Here is an 18051-nt window from a genome sequence, read left to right as displayed (position 1 = left end):
CTGCTAAGTAGTTAGATTTAGGAAAATTGTTTTTTCTCCCTCAATTTTCTTTTAAAATTCATTCATAAAGAATATAATTAATTTTTGGCTGTAGAAATTCTGTCCATAGTTGAATAATAAAATGGTATTTTTTTTCTTTTCTTCCTAAATACAATCAAAGTAAATATTAATTAATTTTGGACATTTTTTTCTCATTTCAAAAATTGTAAAAACTGCTAACCCTTTTATTCTGAGTCTACTAAAATAGAAACAAATTTCTTCATTTTAGGATTCATTATTTGACCAAGCCAGATCTTTTGTTGTACTAAAAAGCCTTGACATTGGTAAGAAAATTATTTTTATTTTTAATAAAAAGGGTTTTTCCTAATCACTGCCTTTATTATTAAAATTTTTTGAAACCTTGTCAAAAATTATATGAATAAAGTATACTAATTGGATGTTGCAAATCAATTCTGAAGCAAGGAAATTTGTGTTGGTGCAAATTTTTCTGTTAGTTACCAAATTATTTTTAAAGTAAAGCTTTGCTTGCGTTAAAATTGGTCTATTTTTTTAGTAAAAGTATTTTTTTAGCTGTGAGGTAATATTTACAGTATTTTTGTGCACTTACCATATAATGGCCTTATGTTCTAACTTCTATTTTTGTCCAAAACACGAGGATCGTTATATTAAGCATTAAAATGCATCTATTCTTAGTTAGTTTAAATCTAAGTAATCTATAGTTTAAATATACTATTATTGATAAAATTGTTAGTTAGTAAATTATAAATAAGTATTAATGTTTTATTTACATTTAGGAGCAAAACCCTTATGCGAGGAAAAGTTTTCAGATGATTGTATGGATGTTTCTTACATTCCTATTTTATCTGAAGATTCAAGTGATGACTATAATTCTGATTCTTCAGGCAGCAGCTCTCAAGAATTTGATGATATTGATGAGCCTAGTATGCATAATTTATTTCTTTGCTTGAAAATATAAATAAAATTCTCAAATTTAGAAGATCTATTTTTTGATTATATAACTGTGTGCACAATGAAACAACCTTGATTGAAATTACTCTGTAAATGTTTTGTACAAATTTTTTTTTATTGCAGAACCAAAGAAAGTGTGCTATTCTTCACAAAAAAAAAGATGCCAAGATATGGTTGTTGCATATGCCTGTAAGGTCTGTAATTATATGTCTAAATAATTTTCTTTATTATTAAAATTTTATTTACAGAAAAGTTGCAATGATGGTCTGTTATGTCAAGTTAGTTACATGCCTTAAGTGTTTTTTTATTTATTTTTATTTTTAATTTTTTTAAGCAATGAATGAACTAACTATATGAAACAAATTAAATGGAACATAAAATATTAAAAAAAGAACAAATTTGTGTATTAGTTTTTTGACAATGAGATGAGTAGTGTTTGAATTAATTTATATTATTTGGATTCATTAATATTTGGATAATTATCCGTTATATTTTTAGTAAGATTTATTGTTTTACTGTTAAGTTGATAGTAAATTTTTTGTATAAAACCATTTAGCCTAGCAGGTAGTTGTTTTGAAATTCATTTATTTCAGATTTGCAAGAAAGTGTTTTTTCAATCTTATTTTTATTTTTGACTGAAATTATATAAATATATAAAAAAAATTTTACTTTGATATTTCTGGATGTTAAAATTTCTTTTGATATATTTTGAATAAAATTTGTTAGAATGAAAAGCCATTTTCATACAATAAAATTATTAACCTTTAAATCATTTGCAAAAATGTGATTTGTTTCATCAAATATAACTTCTTTATTTATTTTCTTCCTCAAGAAGTTTAATTACTGATTATAATTTTGCATGAACTTTTTTTAGGGTCACAGTAAACCTGGTCAACTGTTATATGAGAAATGCATTGATTTGGGAGTTCCACCGTAAGTTATTTTATGACAAATTCTTCTTTGAATTTTGTTTTAACTTAATTTCAAAAAACAAGATACCATTATTAATAAAATAAAATAAAGTAAAATTTACAAAAGTATGACAAAACTGAGTACTTTTCCAAATTGTTATGTTTTAGTGCAGTTAATTGTTTCATTTGCTATGTTTCATACGAAACTTTCATCACAAAAATTGATATTAAGTGAATGTAAATAAGAAAAAGAAAAATTATAAACTTTTAGTCTGTCAAGAGAAAATATGAACAAAACAAATATTTTAACTCATAACAAGCATCTTTTATATTTTTTTGTCCCTATGAGGACTATACATCTTTTTTATTTATTTAAGCAAATATTTTCTTGCATAATATTTGTGCATTCTTTACGAAGTTTCATATAATATTTTTAGCTATCGTGTAGTATTTTCTATCCTGTTACTTTATATATATATATATATATATATATATATATATATATATATATATATATATATATATATATATATATATATATATATATATATATATATATATATATATTAATTTTCTGAATTGTAGCTTACAACTCTTAATATAGCAAGTTAATGAATGAGTGAGTGAAAAGAAGAAATGTTTAATTAATTGCAACATATATATAGCATCTTGCAACATTAAAAGTCAAATCTTACTGATCTTGGTAATAATTATTATGTGAGCTGTTGCAGTTGTTCTATAAAAATATTTTTTGCAATTAGTTTCATTTTTACAAATGATGTAAATCTGTTTCCATTTCCCTTCTTAAGGTTTTAATTCCTTTTAAATATTCAGCAATTTGCACAATTCTTTGCAAATTTTTTATTAAAAGCATTTATTTTTAAAAGTTGTTTTGACTATAATTTATTTTTTAAAATCCAGTTATGTAAGTTATAATTTGTATTTCTTATTTTTGTATTGTATAAGAACAAGATAGTCTGTTAAAAATAAGTAAATGCATTCTGAATTGTCAGTTGTTGAAGAAAGGCATCAAAACAATTGAGTCACCTCAAGTGATTTGTTGTGTAATTTTGCAAAGTTAACTTATTAGATTATGTACTTTATTATACCACTTTTTAATTTCAAACACATGAAAAATATCATCTATTTTGCAACATTTGCATTTGTTCAGTTTTTCTTTAAAGTTATTTTTATTTGATGAATATTTTTATTAAAATTTATCTAGAAGGTATTTTATAAATATTTTTATTTCAATTTTTCATACAATGAAATGCATAAATGTATTTTGATTGTTGTCAGGGGTCCTTTGTTAGGAGATTTAAAAAATGGCAAAGATGTTTGTCTACCTACAGGGAAAGTTGTGAGTAATATTTTGATATTAACTATGCATAATTTTTTTCATCCTTGTTATTTTATTTTTGTGCCTAATGTCCTACTTTTATTGTGTGCGGTAGCCTAATCTCAATGAATTCTGAATTTTATTTTTAACAATCTTAGTTGAAGATACATCCAGATTTTAATCTAAATCCATTTTACTAATAGCTATATCTCTAATCTATCTTTCTGTATATAATACTTCTTTTCATCATCTAGAATTAAAATTTTTTTATTAGTAATTTTAAAGCTATAGTGTATTTTTGTACTGAACATTATGAGAAAATATGCTTTTTTGTTTTTATGCTTTTATTCATTTGCCATTTGGGGATTGCATTTATGGTCTGATAACAAAGTTATCCGTTTCTCTCTAACTTTCAAGCAGTTTCAGCTATGAAAGTGGTGTCTAATAGTGTATACTAATAATGTATTCGTTTCTTAATAAAGTCCCATGCAATACAAAGCAGAGAAAATCTGGAGAGTAAGCATTCCTTTCTCAAAATTGGTGGGAGGTAGAAAGAAAAAGAGTTTTACAAAGTCAATTTGGGATGTTGACTTGTTCCACTGCATGAAAAAAATTTTTTTTTATGGAATTCAAAATTTGTGTTTTAATGTAAGTAATTCTGTGTTTAATACATTTGAAACAAAATGGTTTTTACCACCGTTGCATATAAATAATTCAATTGTTATTTTAAATAACACATTTTATTGCACAAATTGTCTTAGAAAAATTCCATGTATTTCTGAAGTTTTTTTTAAAAAATTTCTACCACTTCATAAAATTTTTTCCGAAAGCATAGCTTTTCTTTTCATTGTGAAATAACTTATAATTTTAGGTAATGCAATTTATAATGCTCCATAATTCTAAACTATAATATAGAATTTTAAAATTTTAATATGGGTTTATTATTTTGGTGGTTTTACATGTTGTGCTGTAATTTTAAGAACACGTTTAGTATTAACCATTAATTTTAAAATATATTAATGGGTATGGGTACAACCTAAAAGTTTAGTATAATATGATGTACGGTACATAATACTACTGTACTGCATATTAAACTTACAAAAAATGTAATTTTGCTTTCAAAGACATACCCTCCAACTGCTACGGAATTTCCGTAGTTTCAGAAATCTTCTTTTCAGACGGTAGCAAAATTAATGTCTTAATGTTTAAGAAAAATTAATTTTAGCGTAACTTGTCCACTATTACTTATAAAAGTGCAGGCCATATGGCTAGATTCTTAAGTTCTGATAAAAGTTTTATGAGAGATCCATTTGCTTTAAAAATTTCTACTTTGGTTCGCTACCACTAGAAAGAATTATTTTCAAAATCCTCATAAGTTGGAGAGTATGCAAAGATTTAAAACTTTGTATTTTTGTTTCTAAAATGAATTATTTTTTTATTATTTGAATGACAACTTATTCTCAATTTTAATTTGATTAAACAGTGCAAGTTATTTTTTGCTGAGTTTTGTAAAAAAGTAATGAATAAAAATTTTTTCTTTACTATTAATAATATTTACATGAGTTAGTCAGCTTACTAGATTGAAATATATAGCTTTTTTAGTCTTAAAATTGCTTTTGAATATGCAACTTAAATGAAGTTAAACACTCCACTTATTTATTATCATTATTTTGTAATTTATGTATTTTATTCAATCATATTATTGAATAATGAAATTTATATTATATAGGTTCTTTCAAAAGATGTTGTGTCTGAAGTTCAGCATTGCCCAGTTTTCTTAGGTTAGTTTAATTTCTATAAGCTGTAAACAACTATATATATATAGTATTTAATTAAATTTTACCGTTATATATTCCTGCATTGTTATGATTGTTGCTTAAAATAGACATTTCCACATAAAATAGCTCCTAATTTATAAAATAGCTGTTTTAGTTAAATTTGTATCATCTTAAAATTATTTCTGCTTTAGTTCAAGTGAAATAAAACAAACAACTTTTTTATAGTTATGATTCTAGAGCAATAGAAATTAGTGTAGTTTTCAAGATATAAGTGAACCTTTTGAATTCTAAATAGCAATGATAGTTAGAGGTTTTACTTATATACCCAGGACCATGCAAAGCACTTCAAATTATTAGCCAGTAAGTTCAAATATCAAAAGTAAGCTAATTTTAAAAATTCTTAGCTAAAAGCAAAACTCGAATAATTTTTATGATTGAATTTTTTTCTGTAAAAAACTTAAAATCAAAATGCAAATTTACTAAAAAATGAATTATTTTATAAAATTCAAATAAAGTGTCAATTTGCAGATAGGATGGAGTAAATGAGCAATGAATAGATAAAAATAGGGATAGGTTAATTTGAGGGGGGTTAATTTAATCTTAGACTAGAGTCTAAGACTTAGTTTTAGTTTACTTCTTAGACATAAGAAGTCTTCTTACTACAGCAGTAACATAAGGATAAACCTGAAGCAACATTTTGTTGTTGTCTTCTTATTGCATGAGAAAATATATTTTCTGCAAATATATTTGGATGATAATATGCATCTTGCTACCATTTAATCTGTTTTATTGACACAAACTGTAGGAAAGAATTTTGCTCCGCAATATTGTGCGATCCAGTAATGAGCATATTAATCTGTGTTTTATTGTAGTTTTTTACTCATTCTTAAGTAATCTCTCCTGTTGCTTATGCTTACATTATCTGGACTTATTATAATTATAATTGGTTTTTCACTGCATATTATGGAAATCAGTGTAATCAATTAAAGAATACAAGATTTCTTCTACAAAATTCCTTTTAACCTTTTATACTCGATTTTTTTTTCTATGATTGAGTGTAATATATATTTTTATTTTCAATATAAATACTTTACCTAAAACACATTTCTTTCGCCAAACTTAGGATCTTGTCTCATTTGGCGAGGTGGCGAATGCTTAGCACTGGCCATGCATGTATACCCATAAAAAGAAATTTTTTTCTGGAACAAATGACGCTTTAGCTTAAAAAATTTCTGAGTGTGCGAATTCAAATACAATAAAAGTAATACAATTATAAAAGAATCGTAACTTTTATAGAACAGAAGTAAAAGCTTTTTACAATATGTCGTAGATCGTTTGACATGACTCTATTTATTTGAAAAATTTATAGCTTGTTAATGTCATTGATTTTAAATACTTCATTTGAGGTATGATCATATGGTTTTCATTTATATTTTATGATGTAAGATAGCAGTAAAACATTTTTAGTTACTTGTTTAAATTTTTAATAATTTTTTTTTGAGTATAAGATAAATTTTTGAAATTAAAATTTTTTATATTATAAATTTTTTTTAAATAATAAAGTCTTATGATAGATTAAAAATTTTTATTTGAACTAGTCGACATTTACACCCAATGAACTCTAAAATCACGATTTTGAACAAAGAGTTGGTTTAAACACCAGATCTGCTAATATTCTGGTACTCTTTAATATCTAGTTTCATAAGTACAAATCTCTTACTCCAAATTGTTATAAAAATTGTTTCAAACCAATTATGCATCAAACTGTTCCAAAATACACTATTCTTCATGTAAAAGCTTTTATTTTTTTATTATATTTTTTTTTTATTTTTAGTTGTAGAGTGCCCTTCACCTAAATTTCTTAAGCCTTTTGTAAGTGAGGAAAAGTTTTCTCAGTATCAAGACGCCTCATCTCCTTCATCTGAAGCAGCCTCACTTGTTGTACATTTTACCCCGCCAAATATTTTGACAACTCCAGAATATCAAGATTGGATGAACAAGTATGTATACTATTTTGATTACTTCATTAAGTTGTGGAGATTTGGAGGATAGTATCTCAAATGTATATCTTTGTATCAGGTTAACTGTGTATATTATGTGTTAATATTGAACTGTAAACATTTATTTATTTATTTTTTATTAATAATAATTTTGTTTATTTGTCCAGACCAAGTCAGATACATACATTTAAGCTTAATTTTTCATTTTGAGACATTTTGAAATTCCTTTTTTAATTTTTTTAAAAAAATGTTCGGTAGGTGAAACATTCCAAAATTTAAGTGAATTTAATAATGATTTTCAGGGTGAAAATTACTAACTCAGTTACAATATTTATTTAAATCATATTGTTAATCAGTATAATTTTTCTTTAATAGTTTCTCGTTTTAAAGTGTATATCAGTAATACTAGTATTAGTAAGTGTTACAACTGAATTTGCAAATTTAAGTAATTTTGTTTCTTATTCACAAGTAAGTTTGATAATGGCTTTATTATCATTTGATTTTATTATGTCATGAAACTAAGTTGCATTTTAAATTTTTGATGTAGCTTTAAATAGTTTCAAATAAATGCCAGACCTATAAATTATAAATTTTTCTATATTTTCTACAAAATATTAGTTTTTTTGTATATCTATATATTTTTGACGTTCATTTATCACTTTGCGATTCCTTACAAAATACATAGTTGACATATATATTTTATTCAAAATAAAAAATCTTTTCATAATAAAAAATTCTTTTTATGATGAAAAATTTTTTCATTTCTCTGTTTTGCAAATTTGTTATCTAGAAATTTGTATTTTATTGATATTGTTTCAGAAAAGCAATAAAAGCCACATTATTTTATTTCTAAAATTGTATGTAAAAAAAAATGCTAAATATATTTATAAATTTTTAACATGCCTTTAAAAAAAATATTTTTAGCTTATTTTGTTAAATAATTTATTTATGATAAGATTTGTTCTTTTTGTACTTTAGGTTTCCTGATTCAACGTGCCATTTGATTTTAAACAAAACCAATGCAACTCTTAATAGTGCAGGAGTTCATCGAATCCAGCACAAGCTAAACTTGTTGCACCCTGGAATATTTAGTTTACTACATGAAAATGATGTAATAATTATAAAAATATTTTTTACAATTTAGATGTATAGTTTAGAATTAGTAACTTATTTTTAAAAATATCAGTTAGCACTCTTCACTTTAAATTTTTTTTAACTTTTGTAAAATGTTTTTAACAATTATTTTCAATACAAATCAAATTTACTATTTTGTTTTCACTAAATATTAACCACTGATTTCCTTTGCAATCTATGTATGTTTATTTTCTTATAGTTTCATACATGCACTTATAATTTATATTTTGTGTTACTAATATTTTCTTATTTGAAAGACTGCAGAAGAATTTAGAGAATATCAAAAAGAAAACATTATTCAAGCCAACACTTTAGATAGATATTACTTGCGTCCTCCTAGAGGATTAGATAGGTGAGTTTCAAATTAACCTTTTTATTTAATTTATAATAACAAATATATATTTTTTGTATACAGGGTTTTCCAAAATGTCTGTCTTTAATCAATGTTTTAAAACTTCTTTTCTAAAATATGGTTAGAAAAGTATGCAATTAGGCTTCACCTACCAATATCTAAGCAAGGAAAAATGAAAAACGCTATCTCTATCTAACAAATGTTTGAAAAAGACATATCTTTTATATCATAAAGATATCTAATAAAATTAGTGATAATAATTTTTTTTACTTATTTTTCTATTTTTTTTCTTCCTATTTTAGCAATATTTTATTTTCATGCTTTATTTTATTTTCTAGTCCATTCTTCTGTGAGTGTAGTGTATTAATTTAAGAGTACTTTTTATCTGTTTATTAATTCAAATTTAGAAATCATTGTCTCTGTGACAAATGTTGAAGAAACATATAAATCTAAAGGGGAGAAAAAGGAATTAATGAGCATTTTTTTGTAGCTTGAAAATAATCACAATTTATCAGAAAAAAAATGTTGCATTAAATCTAATTTTTTCAGCAGTCTCTTTTATATTGAAGATTTCTTTTATTAATTTCTTTAGTTAGTAAAAGCAAGTAACGTAGTATTATTTTTTAAAAATAGAAGTTTTAGCATAAAGATGAATTCAGAAGAATTTATTGAGGAAGCTATGCTAATAGAAGGTTTTCAAGAAAGTCTCAATCACCTGAAAAATAATATACAACAACATTCACTGCAACAATCTAATAGTAAGGAACAAAAAAATTTATTTTTATTTATATACAAATTTATGTTTAAGTTTGTTTTATTTTAGTATTTTTTGCATTTTTTAGAAGATCATTTTCCCATCATGTCATTTCTTGGGACAGGCTCTTGTATTCCGAGCAAAGCTAGAAATGTATCAGCAATATTAGTAAACACAAGGTAACTTCTTATTTTATTTTTTTGTCTTACAAAATTTATCAATTATTTGTATTATGGTAATTTAAGTTTTTTGATAGGTCATCTATATTTATTTTGTTCATCAATGCCCCTATTTAGTAAGCTTTCCAATTGAAGTTAGTATAAACACATACTTAAACTAATATTAAAATTTATATTCAGTAACCGTGTTAAGGTTGAAAATGAGTGATAGTGAGTTCAAATCCCATGTGAAGTACTTTTTTTTCTTTTTTGAAAACTGAATCATACCAGTTTAAAATACCTCTCTATTTATAATAAATGTTGTTATAATAATGAAAAAAATCGTGTTTGTTATTATAAATGTTGTATAATAAGACATTCTCAGATCATTAATAAATATATTTTTCTGCTGGATACACATATTTCTTTAACATACAAAATATTTAAATTGCAATATGTTTTTTAATAAAATGATATTTCCCATCCCATTTTTATGCTCCTAGGAATACATTCTAAATTTTATTAAAACTCTTACCATTTTTTTATTTATTACACATTCCTAAAAATTTTTTTTTTTAAATTTATGTCTTGATTGGCTGATAAGATATTATTAAAGTATTGGGTCTTAAAGTATAAAGTGTCCGATTACCTAAAGTCTCTAGTTTGATGCCAGTTATGTTTGATGTCTCCGATATTTCACTTCGATCGTCTTTTATTTTTCTTGCATTGAGAAGGTACGCCATCTAGCTTTTAGATGCACTTTTTTGTTTTTAATAGTCTATTGTATTGTCGTCTGGAGGTTAAATATTGTAAGTCGTGGATAAGATAAAAATGCGAGTTATTTTCGAATATGAGTTCTCGTGACAACTGACTACCCTTTTTTCCTAGTTTTGGTAAATTTTTTGTAAGAAAAAATATTTAATTCCCAGCTTGTGGTTGAAAATGCATTTCGGGATTTCATCACCAGCTGCTCTCCAGATTTTTTCACTAGCGGTATTAATAAGCTATCGTTAAATTGGCAATGTTGTATTGATAGTTAAGGTGCATATTTTAATTAATTATATTATTTCTTGCCCGAGATATAATAAGCCAAACTTTCAGTCTCGAATCAGACGTTTCATACTTAATGACCCAATACCATTAAAATTTAGTTATTAGAAGATGCTGAATTATTAAATGAGATGAAACAAAAAATATTTTTCTGAAATAAAACAAAAAAACATTCAGTAATGGTTTTGTGCATTAATTTTTAGCAATAAACTTTGCTTCTTAAGTACTTTCACCCTCAATCTGTTTACCAAAGCAAAATGTTGTATTCTTCGTGATGGGCAAAAAAAAGAATACCAGCCCTAACTGCTCAATTTCCAAATTCTGGAATTATAAAAAGCTTTTACATACAAAACCGTCAGTGGATTAAACTTGAGAAAGGTTTCTGAATTCAGATCTATGACTTTTTCAGTTTTGAATTTTGATCTTTTTAATTTGTTATTATTTTTACTTGAAAAAATTCGATTATCTCATCTTGATACGTAATTTCTAACAAATTAGGATAAATAATATTTTTTCTCGAGTAAATATAAAGAATCTAAAACTTCAAGGTAAACGGAAGCAAAATTAAAACCGTAAACAATAATATATAAGCATTCAGAAACTTTCTTATAAACTCTATTGGTAGAAAGTGAACGGTGATACTAAGCTTAATATTGAAGTATATTCTAACTGAAGAAAATCTAACTTGAAACAATAATTTATCTGCTATTAATTAATATATCAATATCTTAAATAATATGTTAAAATCGAAACAAGATTTGGGTTTACTTTTCTTTAAGCTCATTATGTATCAACAAATCTTTACATATGTTTAAATTTAATTCAGATGGGTTTTTTTTAAACCAGACATTTAAAACTGGCTTTATTAAATTGGAAGAATTATTGCATTAAGCAGAAGTTTTTTTCTCTCCAAAAGATGTGTATTGGATTTTAAAATAACATACATTTCAGATATAAAGTTTTCTGCCTTCTTTAAAAAAAAACTGTACTTGCCAAGTCACTTTAGATAGACCTGCGTCTAATTTTTTTTTCTTATGCAATTTTTTTAGGTACATTTCTGTTTTGTTTTTAAAACCAACCTTTTTTAAAAGTAAAAATTGCTTAAACTTTTTATTTTTCTACCTAGAAGCAATTTGTTTTACTTTCATATTTAAAATACTAGTAATCAATGATGTGAGCCCACCTTAATTTGAGTATATCTAACCTTGTTGAGCAGTTTGGTTCCTAGTAGATTACTGAAGTCAAATATCACATTCTGGGATCAGTAAGCAGGTGGGTGACCACTTTGAGCAGCCTCGGAAGAGACTGAGAGTGGTCCTTGTTAAATTTTTCTACCGTGAAGTTGCGCAAAGGTTATTGGACAACAGAAGCAAGATGAACCATCCCCTCCGCAGAGGATCAAAATTGTGAAGGCATGTCTTCACATTATCCTCAGGAATGTTTCCCAGACTGCCACCCGTAGCCCATCGTGCAGCTTTACTACGACGTAAAAAAAAAGTACTACTATCTTTAACCTTATTAGCATTAAATTTAAACAGTTACAGCATCTTTAATAATTTTTTCTAATTTATAATAAGAAATTTGATTAATTCTATTGTATATATATACTTGTTATTTCATGAAAGTTAATTTAAAATTAAAATGTATGCTTTAGATTTTATTTTTAAAATATGACTAATCACATATATTTTTTCTTTGCTTTAAAAATTCTTGTTAACATTAAAAAAAAGTTAATGAATAAATTTAAGTAAAGACTAAACTGAAAAGTTATTGTTTGAAAATATTTTTTATTTTAGCATTACATTTACTTTTATTCTAAAATTTTCCTGTTTTACATAGGCTTTGAAAATGGAAATAATCTAACTATGTTTTTTTTTTCTTTTTTTTGCAGTGAAAATAAATATATTTTGCTAGATTGTGGTGAAGGGACTCACGACCAGTTAGTTAGGCTGCATGGTAAACATCATAAGAAAGTCTTGGAACACTTAAATTGTATTTTTATTTCTCATATGCATGCTGATCACCATTTGGTAATAATCATTTTATTTTATTTTGTGTTGTTTCAGGTGTTAATATACTATTATGTGTGGAATTTATACAAATTTATTTCAGATAAGATTCTTTTTGAATTCCATATTTTGAATTAATTTTTAAAATATGCTTGATGCAAAACATTTTTATTAACTCTTTGTTGGTGAGTAATTTTATACAGAAAATATTTTAGGGCACCAGCTATTATTTTTGTATTTGAATGTAGAAATAAAATTAAACATACGAGATGAACTCCAATAAATTTTATTTATTTTGAATGAAATGCAATGAAATTTTGGAAAAGGATATTGCAAAGCTTTTGCAATATTCTATATCACCCTGGATTGCATAAATTGAAATAGATAATGCAAGTGTAATGACTAGTTAAATCCTCGTCGTCAACAACATTTGGGGATGTAACGAAGAGTTAACTCAAGGCCAATCAACAATGTGTTTGTAAAAGAAGGAGTCATTTTAAGTTTTTAGCTTTTTTCGCATCTTCCAAATTTATTATTTGGTCATGTACTATGTATTTTTTTTATATAGTTTTAACAGTTATTTCTGTTGTCATGCTTAAAACTTTACATTTTATAACAATTTTTATTATAAAAATTAAAAATAAAATACTAATAATTGAAGAACAGCATAGTTTTTCCACTTTTATCACAAGTATGAAACTACTACTCTTATGGTTAAATTAATAATTTTTTAGATTGTTATAATTTAATTTATCTTTTAACTCAGTTAGTAACATATTCTTCCCATAGCTAACTAATATATTGTATCAATATTGAACTAACAAGAGTATAACAAATCATCTAAAATAATGCCTTTAATTCAATTGGTAAAATGGATGATTGTGATTCCAAATTCATTCCAACTTCCAAATTCATAATTAATTACTCTCTCTCTCTCTCTCTCTCTATGAGTTTATGAATCAAGAAAAAAATATTACCTAGGTACAGTATTCATACCATTGGTTTTAAGCAATCAAAAGAAAAGGTAACCAAGTAAGGGTATATGTTGAAGAACTGTTATTATGGCATTAATGGGGGAAAAAAATTTAGTATGTGGGTTTCTTTTTAGTCGTATATTTTTTGTGAGTAATAAATGAGATTAGAAAAGTCTTATAATATGTGTATAAAAATTTTTTTTCATTTTAATAATGTTTTGTCCTTTATTTAAATAATCAGCATTTTATTTTACTGTAGTTCATAAATTAATATTTTTTACATTCCTAATTTATTTTGCTGCAGCAGTTATTTTGTTGTATTGCTTTCCTTAGTCGATTAGTCTGTGATTATCAGCCTTTTAAGTGTTCATTCATTTGTACTAATTTTTTATATGCTTGTATATCTTAATGCTATGTATTAAATATTTCATGATAATTATTTTGGTTTTAAATAATTGAAATTTTTTATTTCTTATTGTTCTTGAATCTTAATCCTAATGATATTTTGAAATACTTGATGTTTTGTACTATTGTTCTAAACTAATGAAAGATTATTTACAATTAGTTTTTCTTTCATTAGAATTAGTATCCTTTAACTACTAAACTTCAAAACTGTACTTTAATTTGAGTACAATTTAGTACTTTTCATGTCTTTTTGTTTCTTGTTCCAGGGTTTAATTAAAATTTTAAAAACCAGAGAAGATTTGTACCGAAATATGAAAATTCAAAATAAACCTCTTTTACTTATTGGACCAAAACAGTTAAACTTTTGGTTAAAAAACTATCACAGGCAGATAGAGCCCATTACTTATCTCTACAGGTAAACTGAACTTAAAATCTGAATCAACTTAAAATAATTTAAGTATTTTCTCTTAACAAAAAATTTACTTTTAGGTTCTTAGAATGTACTTGTTTGGAGCATAATCAGATGGTAAAATTAGAAAACACTATAAAAATTAGTAAACATATTCAAGTAAGTTCCCTAAAATTTCATAGTTCTATAAACTTAATGTATGTTAAATAGTATATGTAAATTTACTGACCCAATTATATTTTTAGATATCAACAGTTCCTGTGCAACATTGCCCTGATGCTCATGGTGTTATCATAGCTCCCAAAGATTCTAAATGGAAAATAGTCTATTCTGGAGATACTATGCCTTGTGAAAAACTAGTTGAAGCTGGTAAACAATATAATTTATTTAAATTTATTTTTCTTACCTAAGAAAGTCAAACATCTAACTTAGAGCTTCTGTACATATTTTTCTCAGATTTCTCCTCAAAACCAATAATATTATTACTATAATAAAAAAATTTTCTTCAAATTTATATACAAATATTTTCTTTCAAAACTAAGATATAATTTAAATTCAATGGGAAGAGCCAATAATTAGTGAAATTGTATCGGTATACTACTTTATCAAATGATTTAATGCACTTATACAACTGAGCAACTTTGATCATATTTAATTTCTGTGTGTTTCTTTTATATATGTTTTTTAATTTCTCAAACGTTGCAAAGTTTTCTAAAACTGGTTTTAAAAATCATTTGTATGTATTTTATTTTAATAATATGTTTATTTGCTAACTGTTTCTAAATGTGTGACTAGAAACTAAGTAATATACATATACCACTGAGGTGCAGAAATAGTATAAGAATTCATAAACTTTAAAAGATTATTTTCTGATTAAAACAGTGCATTTTATAGGTATTTTATGGATTTTAACCTTTCACTTTCAAGATCATTTTTTATTTAATATGCTGATATTTTGTAATTTAAAAAAAAAAAACTTTATGTTTTTTTATTATTTATTTTTAACGAAATAGCTATGAAAAACACCTTTAGGTATTCTTCATCTATGTATATTTAAAAAATATCTAACTTGTCCATTCAAAATGCTTACAAGCATATTACTTATGTTCTCCTTTAAAAGCTAATTAAATTCTATCAATGCTTATTAATATATATAAATACACACACTTTATTAAAGGTCGAGATTGTTCTGTATTGATACATGAAGCTACTATGGAAGATGATTTGCTTGATGAGGCAGTCATTAAAAAACACAGGTAAAAATTTATATATTTTATGTAATTTGTGAAATGCATTTAATACTGCAGAAATACTAAATATATACTAATTATTTATTATGTGCCCTTTAAGACAGTTAATTATTCAAGTTTAAATTTTTATCTAAAAAAAGTCTTTATTATTAAAGGTTAATGTCATTTACATAAAATCATATAATTAAAAAGTAACCATAACCTCTAACTGATACTCATTTAACATAAGGGATCATGTGACATAGAGAATGGTATTGATGTGAGCAGCATTAAAAAAAATATATTCCATATATTATAACTCTCAATTAAATTGAAACATAAAGTCTAGAAGAAAATAAAGGATAGAGTTCAGTCCATGTATAGATGCTGTGGCAAATGGTTAATTGCAAACTGAGTGCATGACATGATTGTTTAGCTTAACTCCTCAAAAATATAAGCATATTAACTATGCTCTTTTTGTAATATCACTATTAATGAACAGCATTAGTTTGTCATGACCTTGACTCTAATTTAGATTAGCTCTGGCCGTTTAGAAGCTGCACTGGACAGGGATATCATGTCCCTCTAGATGAATAGTCGTTAAATAAATAGTTTCATCATGTTTTTAATGTTTAAAGTTCATTTAACCTTTTCGCGCCGACTTTCACATGTACGTGCCAGCAAGAAACGCTCTCACTTCCCGGCTGACACACCCGTGTGCCAGAGCGTTTTCTCGTTCACCCCCGGCCGTCACTCATTTGTGCCAGCTTTTTGGAACATTTTAAAAAATAAAATTTCTTCCAAAAGATGCCATTGTATGTCCATATGGTTTCAGATACATATAGATTTGACCTTCTACTTAAGATGAGAGTACATTCACGTGGTTTTTAGGAGGAAGGAATGGAGGGGGAAGGAATGTTTTATGATGGCTCTTTAAATTCGCATGTGGTATTTGTTTACAATAAGCAGGGGAGGTTTTTTTTCTCGCTACTTTCGATTTTCGGTTTAGTTTTTAGTGGGTATTTAGATCTTGTAAATCCCTGTTTTAAAATTTTTCATTCGAAAAAAGAACTTTAAGTCATATATTTAGTTTTCAGATATGTAATGTTGAATGTTAGTAAATGATAAGTACATAATGAAAATAAAATGTGTCAAATATATATTTATTTATATACATTTAAACAAGAAATAACTTAAGGGTGTCTTGGAGAGAGATTCTTCTTTCGTCGTCCTCCATGTTAGTCTATGGAGAATTATATGATTCTTAGCCTACTCATTATATAGTCACTAATTAACATTTTGGAATTTCTTTTGCTTCATAGTATGCTTTGAAATGTCTACTATTAAACTATCTTACAAAATTTTCAGTTGGAAGATTTTAAATATTTTTAAAACTTTTTTGAAACTAACATGTTCTTCGAAAGACTGAAATTTGGGAGATAAACTTTAATTACAAGTTTATTTTTAACATTTTTGGAAAAATTTTAAGACAGATTTAAAGCTTAAGACACTCTCTATAACTTAAGATTAATATTTTAATTCTAGGTTTTATACATATTACGTAAATCGTAAATTAGTTTCAATAATTTCAATCATCAGACTCAAAATTTCCTTCCCCTTCTAAAACCCTTTTCAACATAATTACCCACAGCGAAAATTACCCTTTGCACCGCAGGAGGCTGAAACCAGCTTTCACTGTGATTTATGACTCTCCCTACCACCTTTTCTTATGTGCATCCTCATGCATTTCTGTTTGTATTTCATGCTTAGATTTTGTGGAGGAGCGTTTGTTATAGATTATCGTAGATTGCTAATATGGGACATTACTTTTAAAATTAAAAAAAAAGGCTGCATTGACGTCGTCAGATAAAATTTATGTATATATATATATATAATATAAACCGAAATACACGCATGGATTGATAAAAATAACTTTTTCTAATATATGACAAAAACATGGCATTAAACAGAAGAAAATTATATTTCACAATCAAATCAATATCTTTTACTAACATTCAATATCTAATTATGAAAACTGAAACATCTTGTTTCTATGATGGAGAGTGTTCCGTAATCTACATCCTCATATATAATTTTAGAATCTTCTTTAAGAATTAAGTTTAAAAAAATATACAAATTAGGAATCGCAAAATATAATTTAAGAGCGGGAGAAAACGATAAGAAAATCGTCAGAATCACTATTAAGATAAACGGAATTAAAACTTTAAAAACAGTTTGATTGCCGAATTTAGTTTGAAGTGTCTCAAAAAAGTGTCTTTCAATTCCTCTATGTTTTTTCGGAATCTAAACATACATTTTTAATCTCACCTTCTCAATTGATGAATGATCATGTTTTAATTTTTTTTTCTTCCCTAAAGTGTTATTTTGTGATCCTTTTTTTTTATATCTCATTTGTGACTAGAATTCTAGACATTTATCGAGGAGGTAGTATTTACGGAACATTCTATACACAATTCAATGAAAAAGTACTATTAAGTGAGCAGAAAATTACTAATCAATTACAAATTATCTAATATCGAGTGATAATCAGTAAAAAGATTGATATCCATCGAATTTAAA

The 18051-nt window shown here is 25.5% G+C and overlaps 1 protein-coding gene across 1 annotated transcript in view; it reads left to right on the top strand.

The window, feature by feature from the left end:
- Positions 1-18051, top strand: part of LOC107447121 (ribonuclease Z, mitochondrial) — a 29468-nt gene that overhangs the window by 3960 nt on the left and 7457 nt on the right. The window contains exons 5-20 of the mRNA XM_016061953.4: positions 269-323; positions 795-941; positions 1093-1163; positions 1844-1902; positions 3180-3240; positions 4949-5000; positions 6832-6997; positions 7976-8108; positions 8389-8483; positions 9117-9241; positions 9326-9416; positions 12337-12475; positions 14100-14248; positions 14323-14401; positions 14488-14611; positions 15420-15498. Coding sequence (XP_015917439.2) covers positions 269-323; positions 795-941; positions 1093-1163; positions 1844-1902; positions 3180-3240; positions 4949-5000; positions 6832-6997; positions 7976-8108; positions 8389-8483; positions 9117-9241; positions 9326-9416; positions 12337-12475; positions 14100-14248; positions 14323-14401; positions 14488-14611; positions 15420-15498 — 1625 coding nt within the window. The remainder of the gene's footprint in view (positions 1-268; positions 324-794; positions 942-1092; positions 1164-1843; positions 1903-3179; positions 3241-4948; positions 5001-6831; positions 6998-7975; positions 8109-8388; positions 8484-9116; positions 9242-9325; positions 9417-12336; positions 12476-14099; positions 14249-14322; positions 14402-14487; positions 14612-15419; positions 15499-18051) is intronic.

The sequence above is a fragment of the Parasteatoda tepidariorum genome, chromosome 8 (genome assembly GCF_982258835.1).
Source record: "Parasteatoda tepidariorum strain Cologne lab strain chromosome 8, Ptep-v5.0, whole genome shotgun sequence".
Classification (NCBI taxonomy): Eukaryota; Metazoa; Arthropoda; class Arachnida; order Araneae; family Theridiidae; genus Parasteatoda; species Parasteatoda tepidariorum.
This window is presented reverse-complemented; position numbering and strand designations above follow the sequence as displayed.